Source organism: Anguilla rostrata, chromosome 5, assembly GCF_018555375.3.
Source record: "Anguilla rostrata isolate EN2019 chromosome 5, ASM1855537v3, whole genome shotgun sequence".
Classification (NCBI taxonomy): Eukaryota; Metazoa; Chordata; class Actinopteri; order Anguilliformes; family Anguillidae; genus Anguilla; species Anguilla rostrata.
Genome location: NC_057937.1, coordinates 49583582 through 49598683, shown reverse-complemented (window position 1 = coordinate 49598683; position 15102 = coordinate 49583582). Strand labels below are relative to the sequence as shown.

Below are 15102 nucleotides of genomic sequence, written 5' to 3'. Positions count from 1 at the left end.
GAGTAGTTAGGCCTAAGCTGTCATTTTTAGTGTAACTGGTAACGAGGGGGAACTGTTTCTCCCCCAGCGTAAAAAAGGAAATGGACCGAATTATGTATTTTATTCGCCTCTAGATATTGTCTGGTGTATTTGGTGGCTTTACACTACACTCCAAGAATATGTACTAACCGTTGTAGAGGTAAATGTTTTGTTTACAAATGTTACGGGTATGTTTTCTAGCTATCAGATATTTGGTCTAGCTAGGAAAAAAGCGACACATATTTTGATAGCTGCAATGCTAGCTAGTCTAGATCAGTGAAGCTATGTCTGTTTATAGTTTTGTATTGTGTACAGTCTTTCTAGCTAGATGCTGTGTATTTGCCCTACTTACATTAACGCTAGGCAGATACTGGCTAGCTAGCAAAATTAGCCGGCTATCGTTAGGTGGCCATCAACATTTGCACCAGTTAAGTTAGCTGAGCTAGCCACATCTACTCTACTGTAATGACAGCAACCCTAAGTAGTTAACTTGCTAGCTGTGCTCAATGAAAATACATTTGAGTTAACTTTATGCCATGTTTTCTCCCCCGGATAGATACCGCTACCACATTTCCTCGAATTGAGTTAAGCCAGGTATTAATTTAACAACGTTAGCTAGTCTATATAAAACATGTTATGGAAATATGGCGCGGCTAACTCTCAGATAGTTGGTGTTAGCTATGATCTTTAAACCGTCCTGGAACTCCACCAAAAAGATGGTGAAGGTGATTCTGATAATTTAACTCACTAGTAAAGTTGCTATACCCCCTAGGACACGAGGTTTTCCGTCAAGTCCCTAAACGTAGACCTTTAAATACCTTACGTAGTCCATTGAAGTTAGGACGAAGATGACTTGTTGGACAAAATCAAGCGGAATATTTACTGTTCTTTTGTCTGCTCTAGTTTAGGTTATGGGTGCTGAAAAGTAAGTAGTGTTGAAATCGGCATACGTGTAATGGCAGCACGTCCACAATCGTACGACAGCAATTCCAGTGATACAGAGAACTGGGAACGGAAGACCAGCAGTCGGCCTCGCAAACTCTGCAGACACTCAAGGTGAGTGAGTGCCAGTTTATTTTTGTGTTGGCAGATTATGTTGCTGCAGTAAGAAACGAGTGTTGATAGTTTGATAGAAGTTTTGATACTTCATACTGAGACTGTGAACATTAGCTGGGTGGGCAATTCTTAAATGATTTAAACTTCAAGAAAAGCGCTCACGCAACTGAGTATGCTACAGTTCTGGGACACTACAAATAATTCCATTTATAAAATAAATAAATAAACAATTTGATTGAAAATTATATTCATATTTTATAATGTACTTGTCATACATTGGATTGGGCTACTATAACTTTTATTTTAGCATACAGCTACTTATCCGGAATATATAGGAAGTTTACTGTACTATCTCATTTTTAACCTTATTGCTCCTAATATGGATGTCCTCAACCATCATGTAAGAATTGCAACTCTCATAACAGTTGCAAGTCTCAAAAATGGTTCATTAAAAAAATGTTCAATTAACTTGTATTCCGTTTGCTTTCAAATAACATGAATTTTGTTTTGAATACTTTCAGATAATATTCGAGTTTTATGGAATCAATATTTGATTATTGAATACTTCAAACAAGTCAAACTATTTCTGGAGCTGTTGATTGACAGTGATTGACAGGTCTTGTCAGTCTTGAGAAATGACGGCACTTCGGGTTACAGAACACGTTGTGTAGGCAGCATTCATTCGTAAATTCACGTGGCCAGCACTGTGGTCTATTTTTTATTGGTAAATTGGAAAATGGCCGGCGTTCAGTCGGATAATTTCCAGGAATGCATTCCTCAACAACGTTACTGGTTAGCCTTCATGTAAAAAATGCAACTGCCTAGCTACGGGGCGCATTAAATTACACAGTAACCCTGTTAACATATGCACTGTGAATAAATTGAGGCATGTGAGGTTGCCTAACTAGATGCACTATTTAATTTCCGCGAATGCCAACCAAAATGGCGTTTGTGCTCTTTCAGTCCTCCAAGTTCTCTACGAAATCTAGTGAGAGAGAAGCCCTCCGTTAATGTTTAATTCAAAGACAATATTCGCTCCATGGCGCAACCAGAATCCTGGTAGAGAAACTTCCACGCCGTGGATCCCCATTGCATTATTTCAGTCCAGTCTTCAGTGTGCGCGTAAGCATTTTCAATCAAGACCTTTATTAATTCAGTAAGGTTTTTTAGTACTATGCTAGAACAAATACCCGCACCCACATCCCGATTTTTCGGGCAATGTTTGACGCTCTTGTTTTAGCCACTCTGTCTAGTGTTAATTGTTCACCAAACACGGTTTGGTGTTGGTTGCGAGGCGGTTGTTTTCCTTACTGCCGACAAAGGGCACATCTGATTGGTTTAGAAGCTCCTCGGAACGTGTCTGAGCCAGTCACAGATCATCGGACGTGTTGCGCGAGGAGAAAAGCAACGACTTCCTTGCGTCAGCAGTGCAGCACTGCGTGTCTGTCTCTAGGCCGTGGATAAAGACGCGTTCGCGGCATTCACAGCTAGGGGTTTCCCTGTCTGAACTTGAATGGCCCTTCCGCCGCCTCCCTCTTATGCTGCTTTTCCATTAGAGGTGATACATTTCTGGCAATGGAACCTGAGGTTGTGAACGCAGCCTATGTGATTAGCGGAGTCCGCGAAATATGCTGAATTTAGAAAGTAATGCACCATGATGCTAAGCGGACGGGCACAGCTTCATTGTTCGGAGGAGCACGAGTGTTCCTCGCTTTCTTTCTCCGGCTCATCCCGTGCTGCTTTGTCTTTAACTTACCGCAAGAGGCAGGCGGGTAGGTACCCCTCGTGCTTTCTTATCTGTTCTACAGTAATTTGTCTCCGTCCGCGTAATTTGCAGATGTTTGCCATTTCGTTGATATGTGGATGATATATTGCCATTTATTGTATTATTTTCTGCGACTATTGCAATGCGAAAGTTTAAAGAAGTGTGTAACCATGCCGTTCGAGAAATGTATGGGAAAAGGTTTCTTTAGGAAAAGGTATTCTTGTAGCAGGAGTATATATTTGAACCAACAAATTGAAATCAAACTGAAGCCTATTGCTATCCTTATTGTTTAATGCCAGAACAATGGTGTCAGCACTATGAATTATTAATGAAATCTTTTCTCGAAGCAGTGTTCTCTTTTTTGCTACATTTGTTCTGTCATTGGTTTCTGTGTGCACTTCAGCAGGTTTTAAATTTAAAGGGAAAGGGGGATATATTTAAAGCTTGTTTAGCAGTGTGACCATGGAACCAGGCATCATGATATTTATGGAGTTAGAACAAATGTACGGTGGCAGATTGTCTGTAGACTGTATGAATGGGCTGCTGTAACAGGGGGAAGAAATGCAGCTTGCAGAAGTGGCAGGATATGGGCTTTTCTGAAAGGCTGCGGTTTTACAGCTTCTGCCTGTACTGCGCTCGACTCTTCGCGGTCCCTCGGTTTCTAATCCGGGGGCGGGTGGCGGTGTGGGGATCGGTTCTCTCTCCGTTCCTCTTCCTGTCCTTTGTGTCTGTGGAATTGGAATCTCGCCTCTCCTTCGGCGTGCGCTCGGGGCGGGGGCGGCGCCGGAGTCCGTGTCAGTCAGGGTGACAGACGGCGGGTCTGCTCCGGCGAGCTCCCGGTTCCCCGCTGCGCCGTCCTCAGACGCGGCTGGCAGCCCCGCGGGCGACGGCACGCTTCGAGCGTGTGAGGACACGGCCCGGCTCGCGGCCGGGCCGCACACGGGAACGCCGCGTGCACCGCACACCGTCGCCCCTCACCGGCAGGTGTGGTTTGGGGTGAGGAGCGGCTGCCTGTGGAAAAGCCTGCATTTCCCTTTTACAAATGGTTGGATAGTATAGGATATAAAATGTGTTCAAGATTATGCACTCATAACAAAGCAGAATTAAAACAGACAGTATGTTTCCATCATTATCACCATATGAACCGACAGTGATTAGACTGTATAGAGATGACTGGTGTTAACCCTCTTTCTCTCAGCCTGCAACATAATCAGACCAGCCACTTTCACTTCCAACCAGCATTTTAACAGCTGCACTGCAATGTCTGACTAATTCATGGTGAAGGTTAGTTAACATAATGAAGTGCTTTCGGTGCACACAGCAACATCCCTAATAGACTAAACCTATTAGCTTTTTTCACTGATTGTTAACCACTCGCTAGCACCATTGTCAGTGCTGTTAACTTTATGGGCCAGATCATTAGCAGCTAGAATATATTTGACCTTCACAGGTTATTTGTGCATTTGTTTGTCAAACCTGTACTGTGAAAATGAGCAGGGCTACTTCTTTATTCATCCAAATGCAGGCTTTAAATGCAACTGTTGGCTGTATTTGAATAAAAAATATATGAAAAGCTTATGAAACCATAATGTTTACGTTTAAAGTGAATCATGTCCACTGTCCCAATTGTTTCTACTGGCCATCGGCATGTCCTGTGCTGTGTTAATTAGCCTGAGATGGAAATGCTGTGCCAGGCTGCGGTCTCCCGGCTGGGTCCAGTGCTTTTCTCTGGTTACGGTGGATGAGGGGAGGACTCGAGTTTCACCTCAGCCGCACATAAGGCTGTGACCCACGGGCTGAAATGACAGCCGGGGGAAAAGAGTTTGAGCTGAACCACAGACACTGGCGGCTGGCGTGTGAACCGCAGAGCTTAACCACTGAATGGGAATGGGGAATGAACCGCAGAGCCAAATCACATGATTGGGGATGACATGCGAACACTGAGCCAGACCACATGATTCGCCGTGCTAGCTCATGGAATGTGGCGTCTTTGGAACACAAGACATTTCAAAATCTGCCTTTTACACTAATTCACTTGCGTTCTGATAGCAATAGCTATTTTTTTGCAGACTTGAAATAATAACACCGTAAATGTATGTTATTCTGTGTTTTATTGTGACACTTGTAACTGAAGCTGGATGAAATAGTGGGATTACCAGGATGAAATAACCTACAAATAATGTTTTGGAGTTTTGATCAGAACAATTTTTTTGCAACACAGGCTACTAATAATAGTAAAAAAACCATTGGAGCAATTTCAGTTTTAATTCATTCATGTTGAGCAAGGTAGCTATAAGGACACCTTGTTGACTGTCCTTTTACAATTAAAGCATTCTCCTTAAATCTAACAGTGCTACCACCAGCTGTGTAAATTTTATGATCAATAAACCACACACGCCACACACTTATTGTAGTTCAGGTGTGGTTCATTGCCTGTTTTAATAATAAATAAAAAATTAATAAAAACCTTGGGATGTCTGCGTTTATAGAACGCAGTGTATTTTTTCCCTGTAAAACTAGCAGAATCCGGCTTTACCGTGGCCGCTCTTGGGGATGGTGAATGAACCACAGAGCCAAACCACATTATTACTGATGGCATTTGAACTTCAGAGCTGAACCGCATACACACCCCTGACCAATGGCTCACCCCGAGATTACCAAAGATGCATCATCTCTTCCTTACCCTTTATATAAAGATCCCCACCCTTCTTGGTTCCTTGTTATAGGACAATAAAGGTAGCGATTTCTAAGCATTGCTGCCTCCTTTACCTCAGCCGGCGAGTGCAGTGGTGCATGAAATGCCCTTAATTGATGTGCATGCGTGTAATCAAACGGAGTGCAGCTTTAGGACAGCTCGGTAATGAAGCGTGGGCCCGGAGCAGAACGGTGCGTGGTAACCTCCACCGTAACCGCTCATTACCAACAAGCCAGTCAACCAGCTCCACTGCACGGCCGCCAATTACGCGGGATGGTTAACAACATAAGAAAACATCTGTGAGGCACAGGCTATAAGGAATTATGCGGGCAGTGTTCAAACGAGGAGACCGGCTTGGAAATAAAATGCGTTTGAAACGGCTGCGGAGGTCTTGACCTCACAGGTACTGATGTATTGTGCAGGGAGTGGTTGCCGTGGGACGCCGCTGATAATGCTGACGGCAGTGGCAGGGCGTGAACAGCGCAGGCATCGTCCGGGGGCAGCACCACCACCGAGGAGCTTGCTCACAGCTTCGTTTCCTCCGTCACACCCGGGCTGCTTACCCCTCCCTGGCCTTAGCATTCATTATCACACTGCCTGGGGAGGCAGCCGCCTTTCCATTAACAAGAAGTATCTAGGCTAATACCCAGTGTTGTTATTAACGACTGACACTCATTAACACCTGCCACTGTCATTAACTCCTGCCACTTTCATTAACACCCACCGCTGTCATTAACACTCGCCGGTGTCATTAACACTTGCCACTGTCATTAACTCCTGCCACTGTCATTAAGACTCACCACTCGCCACTGTCATTAACACTCACCGCTGTCATTAACATTTGAGCTGTCGTTAGCACACACTGCTTCCATTAACACTCGCTGCTGTCACTAACACCTGTCACGAGCACATACAGTTGTGTTTTACACAGACGTCCATCACTGACTCTTCTCACTGTCATTAACATTTTCCGCCTTTGTTAACACTGACTAAAACTAAACACTGTCGCTCATTCACGCTGCCATTAATGTGTCCCACTATCATCAGGGTACGCATTGAGGAGCTAGTTAACCAAAGGGTTTTGGTTCTGATGTTCAGCTACAGTGGGCATAGGCTGACCGTGGTGTTTTTGGTTTAAAAAAAAAAAAAAAAGAAACATATTCGCTTACATGGTTAAAGAAGACCTTTTAACGCTTCTAAAAGTAGTTCAGTTGCCGAGTGTACCATTTTACAAGTCCTGAGAGGCCACATGTCCTTAAAGAAAGAAAGTTTACTGGAATTGGTGCATATAGAGGTCTGCTATGTGCTATTCTGGGAAAAGCTGCTTCCTGCTTGCATGTATTATTTACTGTGCCAGTGTTGTTTCACAGATGATCCATTTTAAGGTCTCAGCTTTTGGTTGTACGCATTGATTCTGACCGCGCATAAATCCACGAGGCTCCGCTTTTTCATGGGGCTCGATTGATTTTTTGCTCCCATTTCCAGCCACAGGCCAGAAAGTGCTTGCTTCTTATTGGCATTCTTTGAGCTGCGCTCGGCAGCGCACTGAATACATTTTTTTGCGTAGTTATTTTTTTTTCTTTTCCGGAGGGGGTCAGATGAGTTCCCTGCCGGCGTGTGTGCCTTGCAGGAGCTCGGCTGCGGTGATGCGCGCGCTGATGTGCTGGAAGGGCTCGCCGTGCGATGCGCTGCGGCGCTGCATCTGAAGTGCTTTTAATTTGAAATCTTTTGCCCCCTTGCAGTGCCCAGTCCCGCGCCTCTCGTCTGGAGGCAAACCCGGTCACCATGAGCCTGCACGGCGCGAGCGCGGGGACCGACCGGTCCCGGGACCGCCGGCGCTCCAGCGACCGCTCCCGAGACTCCTCCCACGAGCGGGGCGAGGGCCAGCTGACCCCCTGCATCCGCAACGTCACCTCCCCCACCCGCCAGCAGCACAGCGGTGAGTGAGCGCAGGCGCACGCACAGCAGTGCTGAATGCATGTGCGATGTATGGCTACATTTATACACATCCACATGTACTGTATGTACAGCATTACCTGGGTTTTCAGCAGGGGCTCCCTGGCCAGACTTGATATGCAATAACTGTATCTAAGAAAACATAAAAAATATATAGAACCTTTTTCAAAAAAAAAAAAAATTAAATAAAACCCATTTTAATTTATGATGGGATCCCTGGATCAGAAAAGGCTGAAAACTGCTGCTGTCGAACCTCAGAAATGAGAACCTCAGAATGATTGACTGACTCTGCAACTGAACGGGGTGTGAGACCAGAAATAACATGTGCAGTTATGCCTTATCTGGCTCCTTATCCCTTAGTAAAAAATGTGAGCATAATATTAAGAGTTAGACCTTCCACTGATAAAAAAAAATAAATAAAAAACTTGGAATATCAAAATTAGACAAAGGGATGGGTCTTAGCACTAATGCTAAAAAAAATACAGTGTGGGAGGATCAACAAGGTTTGATTTAAAGAAGGATAGGGAACAAAAATAAAACGTTTTGTATTGGAGGCCAAAGAGGGTCACTGCTTATTGAAAATTATGAGTCAGTGCTCTAATGATTGCTTGTTTAATTATGGGTTAACTGAAGCTAAAGATAGCAAATGAGAGCAGCCCATTGCCACCGTAATGAAAGCGAGTTCTCGCATGATGCAAGCATGCTCTTCACGTGATGAATGACCTTCATTCCTGATGCGTCCATATCCTGCAGGTTCTGCTTTTCCTTCCACGCTGGCGCTGTTCCAGTCTGCATTCACCGACGGCTTAGAGTGCCTCGCGTTCGCTGCAACATGGCTCGCGAAGGGCACTTGTTATTAAGCTAATTGACACACTTGATCTGTATAAGACGCGATGCTTTGTAAGCGCTGAGCCATTTACATTTCATGCTGATGCGGTGACTGCAGGTTTGGAACGGGCGCTGTTATTTATATCTGATTTATGAGCGCGAGGGAATACCGCGCGCTACAGTATACGGGTAGGTAGCTAAAGTTGGTGCAGTGTCATTGCGTGAATGAGCAGGCCTCATGCATAAATTCTGACGGCTGGCTGGGCCGGCGAGGGGCGGATTCGCGGGCCGGCACTCCCATGCGTCGGTCTTGTGCCGTTGGCTCGCCGACCCGTCGGCCAGTCTGCCAGGAGAAACACGACCCCCGATTCTGGATGATAATGCACCTGCTTTCGTTGCGATGAAGGTATCGATCACTCCTTGAAGGGCACCTCAGATGATCCCCACCTCATCGGTGTCTTGCTTGATTTTACGCACGAGGGTCGCTTTGTAAATGATGTCTTACATTACGCGGTAATGTAACCTCCACATTAAACGGGTAGAAACGGGTCAATAACGGCTTAATAACCGCATAAGATCTTAGAGTCCTGCACTTTGCAGTGTTCAGTGCCATGAGCACACTTCACGTCTTCACCTACCTGCGAATACCAGGATGGGTTCGATTTCTGGCATGAACTAGAGAAAACGACAAGTATTTGCAAACAGATTCAAAGTAATTTTAAGGAAATAAAACTAAAATAGAATAAAATAGTGTTTTTACATAGCATTTACATTGCATCCATTTGTAGAGCTGGATATATACTGGATCAATGCAGGTTAAGTACCTTGCTCAAGGGTACAATGGCAGTGTCCTAGCCAGAAATCGAACCTATGACCATTAGGTTACAAGCCCAGTTCCTTACATTAACCGCTGCTGTCAGTGGTATTGATGATGTGTAGAATGAGCAGAAGCTGTAAGCTCAGGTTTTGTCTTTCCTGCTCAGGCAGGTTGACCGCAATGTACGGGGAGATGTAGAAGCTTCTAGAAGGTAGGAGCTGAGGCTAGAGATGGCCAATAGGGCATTGCCAGATTCACCGCACAGGCTCAGGTGTGGTGCCAGAATGTTCCAGCACGATACACCTTAGAGCCTCTACTCTAGGGATGGGTCTTCTCATGAGATGGGTCCTCATGTCTCAAGACACGACTCCACGCACGCTGTTACTGCCTAGTATGAACATTTGTCAACAACTTTTAAAACAAAGAGAACCCTGGGCAGTTTTGTGCCATCTTATACTAATAATTTTAAACAAGGCTCATTTAATGAAAAAAGACCATGTTTTTATTCATCTAGACTAGGACTGCATGGGCTTTGCACATGTCCTTCACTGTCCTACCGTTATGCGTGCCGTGCCGACTGCCGTGCGTCTTAGCTTCAGCTCATGAGCCGGGCTAAGCCGCTCATTTGCATTGTGACTGCTGTTGCTTTGTGTTTCCTGAGCTGGGAGCTGAAGCCTGGCAGATTTGTGCCTCTGAATTGGAGTAATAGCCAGCATAGTGTAGCTAGCATAATAATAATCGTACATTTTATTTATGAAGTGCTTTTCTCATACCCACGGCACTGTGCACAGAGAAAAAGGGGGACAGAATTATTAAAGAAACATAATCATAAACGCTACTAAAAGTTGCTGTGAAAGCTATACAGACACCATAAAAATGAAAGATGTTCATACACGCCAAAACAATAACCTCATACAATTGAAGCTAAATAAGTTAAAATAATTAATTTATGAATTTATGACAGATCATTATGAGCCTATTTAAAAAGAGGTGTCCAAAGTGGGATTAAGGGTGCACTCCAGACGCTCCTTGGCTGGGCGTTCCAGTCTAGGGATGAGGGAACAACAGCACAGCAGAGTGTTCTCTGTCCCAGAGCTTAGACACACAGCCATGCTGCTGTAGGGAGATCGGCTCAGCGGAGCAGAGATAGCGTAGGGTTGCCAGGTGCGTCCCTTCTCATGACCCTCCCGCTTCCCCCCTCTCCCCCACAGACCGTGAGCGGGACCCCAGCTCGTCGTCCCGGCCCAGCAGCCCCCGGCCCCAGCGGGCGTGGCCCATGGGCTTCGGCGGCTCTGGCAGCAGCAGCGGGGTGTCCAGCAGCCGCACCAGCAGCCTGTCCAGCGGCGAGGGCCCCTGCAAGGGCGTGGCCGTGGGGGAGATGGTGTTCGTCTACGAGGGGGCCAAGGAGGGCGCCCGCAGCCTCAGGACCTCCGAGAGGGTGACGCTCATCGTGGACAACACGCGCTTCATAGTGGACCCGTCCATCTTCACCGCACAGCCCAACACCATGCTGGGCAGGTACTGCACCGTGTGTGTGTGTGTGCGTGCGTGCGTGCGTGCGTGCGTGCGTGCGTGCGTGCGTGTTCGTGTGCACGCGCGTGTGTTTACTGCTACTTTAATTTTAATTTGTATGGGACATTAAAGACTTTTCTGGTTTCCTGCAGAATGTTTGGGTCTGGAAGGGAGCACAATTTCACACGGCCCAATGAGAAAGGAGAATTTGAGGTTGCCGAGGGAATCAGCTCTACAGTATTCAGAGCCATCCTGGTAATGTTGCTATCCGTTTTACCCGCATTAACATACCATTCCACACACGCTGACTGAGCTCCCTGCATCTTTAACCATGCCCTCCGGGCGCTGTTTTAGATGGATTTGTTTCTGCTACATAGCGGCTTGAGCTTTGCTTTATGTAACATATTTTACGCAGGGTTAGCTACTGCATTTCATGCTTCAGTCTGTCATTATTTCTGCTTGAAATGAAGCAAAATTTTGTTCACGAACTGTCAAGGAAGTGCTATTTGTAGTAAGATTGAATCACGCACACTTGCGTCATATTTTTGCAGTTTTCCAGTTGGTTTTTGAAGCTTGTGCAAATGTGAAAAATTCAGTCATGGCTACTTCTTTTCTGAGATGTTGGCCAGGAGACTTTCATTTTGCACCTAAGCTGTGTAATATGCATTTATCACCTGTGCTAAATATGTGTGGGGTGCAAACTCAGGAGCATTATGAGAGCGCTCGGGTATGAGTGTTTTCTCACTCCACCTGTCTGCCTGATTCAAGTGTTCTTCTGTTTATAGTCCCTGTATTAATTCTTATATTGGATACTGAATCCCAGTGAATAAATCCTCTAAATCTCCGTTTAATAAGTTTCATTCTTCGTATTTGTTTATCCGGACAAGATTCCAATATAAGCGTCTTGCTGGCGTTTGGCTGTGTGTGAAAACGGGGGGATATGCTGTGGATTACCCGTGCTGTGCGATGTAACAGGCCTGTTGGGAGATAATGTGATGTACTGTAAGACCAGGCTTTCATTTCTGCCTCAGTGTGTGCCAGTGCGACATGGCGCTCCATTGAGACTAAACGGATAGCTGGGTAATAATCTTTATATTGTTTCTGCTATTTACGAACATGGCGCACTGCAGTTTATAAAATATTTTTGTCACTCTTGTGGAGAATGTGGCTGTGCTTTTAAGGATTGGTCTGGAATTGACACATCTGTGTGTAGGCTGTTGTGTAGGAAAATGAGGTGTAGATTAATACTTTTAAAAAACGTGACTCATATGTACCCCTGTGGGTTAAAAAAGATGATGTAGCCTTAAGGTAGAAACCAGGCACAGGCATTACATTACATCACATTACAGGCATTTAGCAGATGTGCTTATCCAGAGCGACTTACACAACTTTTTACATAGCAGAACAGGCATGGGCTGCCTCATCCTCTCGCACCACTGTGATTGAGTCACAGCGAACAGCTGGAAGTCACAGATGTGAAAGGGTGTGCAAGAGATGGAAAGCACAGGGTTTGTCACAAATGAGTGTGGCCTTAACAACAGAACGGCCATTTAAAACAGCGTCCACGGTATCTAAAGTTCCAAAGGCGACTAAAAGAAAAGCCTGCTGTCTGCAGCCCCCGTGTGTTGCTGACGGATCAGTAGATCCTCGGCAGAGCTGCCGTTTGCTTGTGGAGGCAGGGACGGTGGCTGAGCTGGGATCCGTAATGGCCGGTGCCCTCTCTCCTGTGTGCCTCTGAATCGACTGACAGGATTACTACAAATCTGGGATGATCCGCTGCCCTGATGGCATCTCCATCCCGGAGCTGAGAGAGGCGTGCGACTATCTCTGCATCTCCTTCGACTACAGCACCATCAAGTGCAGGGACCTCAGTGAGTATGGGCCCCTCTCCCTCTGAGCCCAGCGCGCAGCTGCACCGGCTGAGTGCATGCTGGGAATGTCAGGGTTCAGAACTCTGCATATTACCGTTTGCTGGGTATTTGTGATCTTCAGGCTGTGACATTGCATGTTGAGAGGTTTGTTGCTTGATAGACAGTAAGCATGTCTGTTATTATTTGTAAGATCTAAGATTTTTAAAAAGTGGTTACTTTGATTCTGTTTTCCTGATCATGGATTGTGGAGTCAAAAACGCTGCCCTCTTAAATGCTCAATAAGAAATCTGTTTGCTTGTGAGCAGGACATTGCTTATGAATAAGTGTCTGGTGGAACGACGACGCGTGTCCAGTAGGTGGCGTTGGAGCTCGCTGACCCTGCTCTGCCCCCCTCCCTTCTCCCCTCCCCTCTCCCCCGCAGGCGCGCTCATGCACGAGCTGTCCAACGACGGGGCGCGGCAGCAGTTTGAGTTCTACCTGGAGGAGATGATCCTGCCGCTGATGGTGGCCAGCGCGCAGAGCGGGGAGAGGGAGTGCCACATCGTGGTGCTGACGGACGACGACGTGGTGGACTGGGACGAGGAGTACCCGCCGCAGATGGGCGAGGAGTACTCGCAGAGTGAGCGCCAAAACCCGCCAGCCTTTCCCTGCCCCAACGCATCGACAGCTTCTCTCTCCATGCTTCATTGAGTCTGGGGCAGCTTTTAATAGACTGGAACTGAATATGAATTCTTTGGTTTGCTCAAAGTGGCATTTTCCTATTCATTTTTATTTTTTATTGTCTGACTCATTTTCTTCCTTTTCTGTGCAGTTATCTACAGCACAAAATTATACCGTTTCTTCAAGTACATAGAAAATCGAGATGTTGCCAAATCGGTTTTAAAGGACAGGGGTTTGAAGAAAATCAGATTAGGTATTGAAGGTGAGTTATTCTTGACCAAAATTATTTTCTTTACATATTTACAATAAAGCATGTATGAAAAACATTTTCTTTTAAACTTTTCTAAAAAGACACGTAATATTTGTATATATGTTCCTAAAAAGTCATATATTTAATGGAAGGTATGTTTTTATATTTCAATCTTATACATTAACAAAAGAATCCTGGCCCATTGCTGAATATTTCCTTCTTACAAATGTAAAGAGTTGAATTGCCATAAAAGTGAGACTGGATTATCAACCCAAAATCAGGATATTCAACCAAAAACGGCACCCAGATTCATGAATTGATTTGGTACAGCAGGGTCTAGTTTTAATTAATTTTATATTAATAAACTAATGGTTCAGCTGGGTTAGGAATTAGGAATGGAGTGTTTAAATTACCTTGTAAAACACATTGAGCTGAATGGTGTTTTGAAGTACCTCGCTCTCTCGCCGTCGCCCCCTGCAGGCTACCCCACGTACAAAGAGAAGGTGAAGAAGCGTCCGGGCGGCCGGCCGGAGGTGATCTATAACTACGTGCAGCGGCCCTTCATCCGCATGTCCTGGGAGAAGGAGGAGGGCAAGAGCCGGCACGTGGACTTCCAGTGCGTCAAGAGCAAGTCCATCACCAACCTGGCGGCCGCCGCCGCCGACATTCCTCAGGACCAGCTGGTGGTGCTGCACCCGGGCCCCCAGGTGGACGAGCTGGACATCCTGCCCAACCACCCCCCGCCCGGCCACAGCTACAGCGGCAACCAGGAGCCCGACCCCGACGCCCCCTCCCCGGCCATCTGAGACGAGGCCCCGCCCCCACGCGCCGCCCCCTCCCCCCCACACAGCATGCTGCATCCAGGAGCGAGAGTGGCACCGCGACCGCATTGCCTTGGCCCCTCCTCCTTGCCTTAGAGCCACACAGACCCAGTCTACCGATGGCCTCAAACGACCCGTTCCTCCCACCGGCCTGGGGAACCCGGCCTGCTGTAACCACCTGAAAGACCTGGCCTACTGTAAAAGCCTCAAGGACCTGGTCTACTGTCACCACCTGAAGAGCCTGGTCTTCTGTGCCCACCTGTGAATGGTCTGGTCTACTGTGAGCCTCTGAAGGACCTGGTCTACTGATGGCCTGAAGGGGGATGCAGGACACTGGCAAGGGTGGACACGCCCCCCCCCCTTTTCCTTTTACATTGTATTTTTTTTTTTTTTTTTTTTACTTAACCAAAGGAAATTAATTTTTTATCAGGTATTTGAAAAGGAATTTTAGGGAAGTCACTTCTTTTTGAAATCGTGCTTATTATTATTGTTGTTATTATTATTGCTACTATCATTGTATTGTTTCTCATTGGATGAGTTTGGGTTGTCGCACTGTGTTGTTTTTTCGCTCTCACTCTGAAACGACCCCGCCCGGCCTGCGGCGATGGCGCGTTCTCCGGCCGAGCCGCGTTCACACCGGACCGCTGTAGTTCCTCTCGCCTCGACCCGCTCCGCTCGGAGCTCGAGAACCGTTATTTTAATAAAGATTTTCAAATCACAGCCACCGTGTTCAGCTTTTTTTTTTACACCGCATTGTCATTCCGGTTGTAGCGCTTGTACAGGGAAGAGCTCAGTGTGTTCCTCATTGTGTCTTCGTTTCTTCTCGGTAAAAGGATCCAGTCACCATGGGCTG

The 15102-nt window shown here is 46.3% G+C and overlaps 1 protein-coding gene across 5 annotated transcripts; it reads left to right on the top strand.

The window, feature by feature from the left end:
* The first annotated feature begins 10 nt into the window (after positions 1-10).
* Positions 11-14969, top strand: btbd10b (BTB (POZ) domain containing 10b). Of its 5 annotated transcripts, none has more exons than XM_064336871.1 (9): positions 11-178; positions 927-1074; positions 7277-7473; positions 10347-10653; positions 10800-10902; positions 12398-12518; positions 12940-13137; positions 13330-13440; positions 13909-14969. In XM_064336871.1, exons 2-9 carry the CDS (start codon positions 974-976, stop codon positions 14232-14234), a joined length of 1464 nt encoding a protein of 487 aa, XP_064192941.1. In that variant the 5' UTR covers positions 11-178; positions 927-973; the 3' UTR covers positions 14235-14969. The 5 variants fall into 5 exon arrangements, with proteins under 5 accessions (XP_064192941.1, XP_064192940.1, XP_064192943.1 ...); XM_064336870.1 differs by having other exon boundaries at positions 922-1074; XM_064336872.1 differs by lacking the exons at positions 11-178; positions 927-1074 and adding an exon at positions 1612-2196.
* Positions 14970-15102: the final 133 nt, after the last annotated feature.

Excerpts from the sequence above, each read along its gene's own strand:
- btbd10b (XM_064336869.1), top strand. The coding sequence starts at position 2,722 with ATGCACCATGATGCTAAGCGGACGGGCACAGCTTCATTGTTCGGAGGA. Across the intron at positions 10,654-10,799 it reads CCCAACACCATGCTGGGCAG|AATGTTTGGGTCTGGAAGGG; the intron begins GTACTGCACCGT and ends GGTTTCCTGCAG. Across the intron at positions 13,138-13,329 it reads GGGCGAGGAGTACTCGCAGA|TTATCTACAGCACAAAATTA; the intron begins GTGAGCGCCAAA and ends TTTTCTGTGCAG.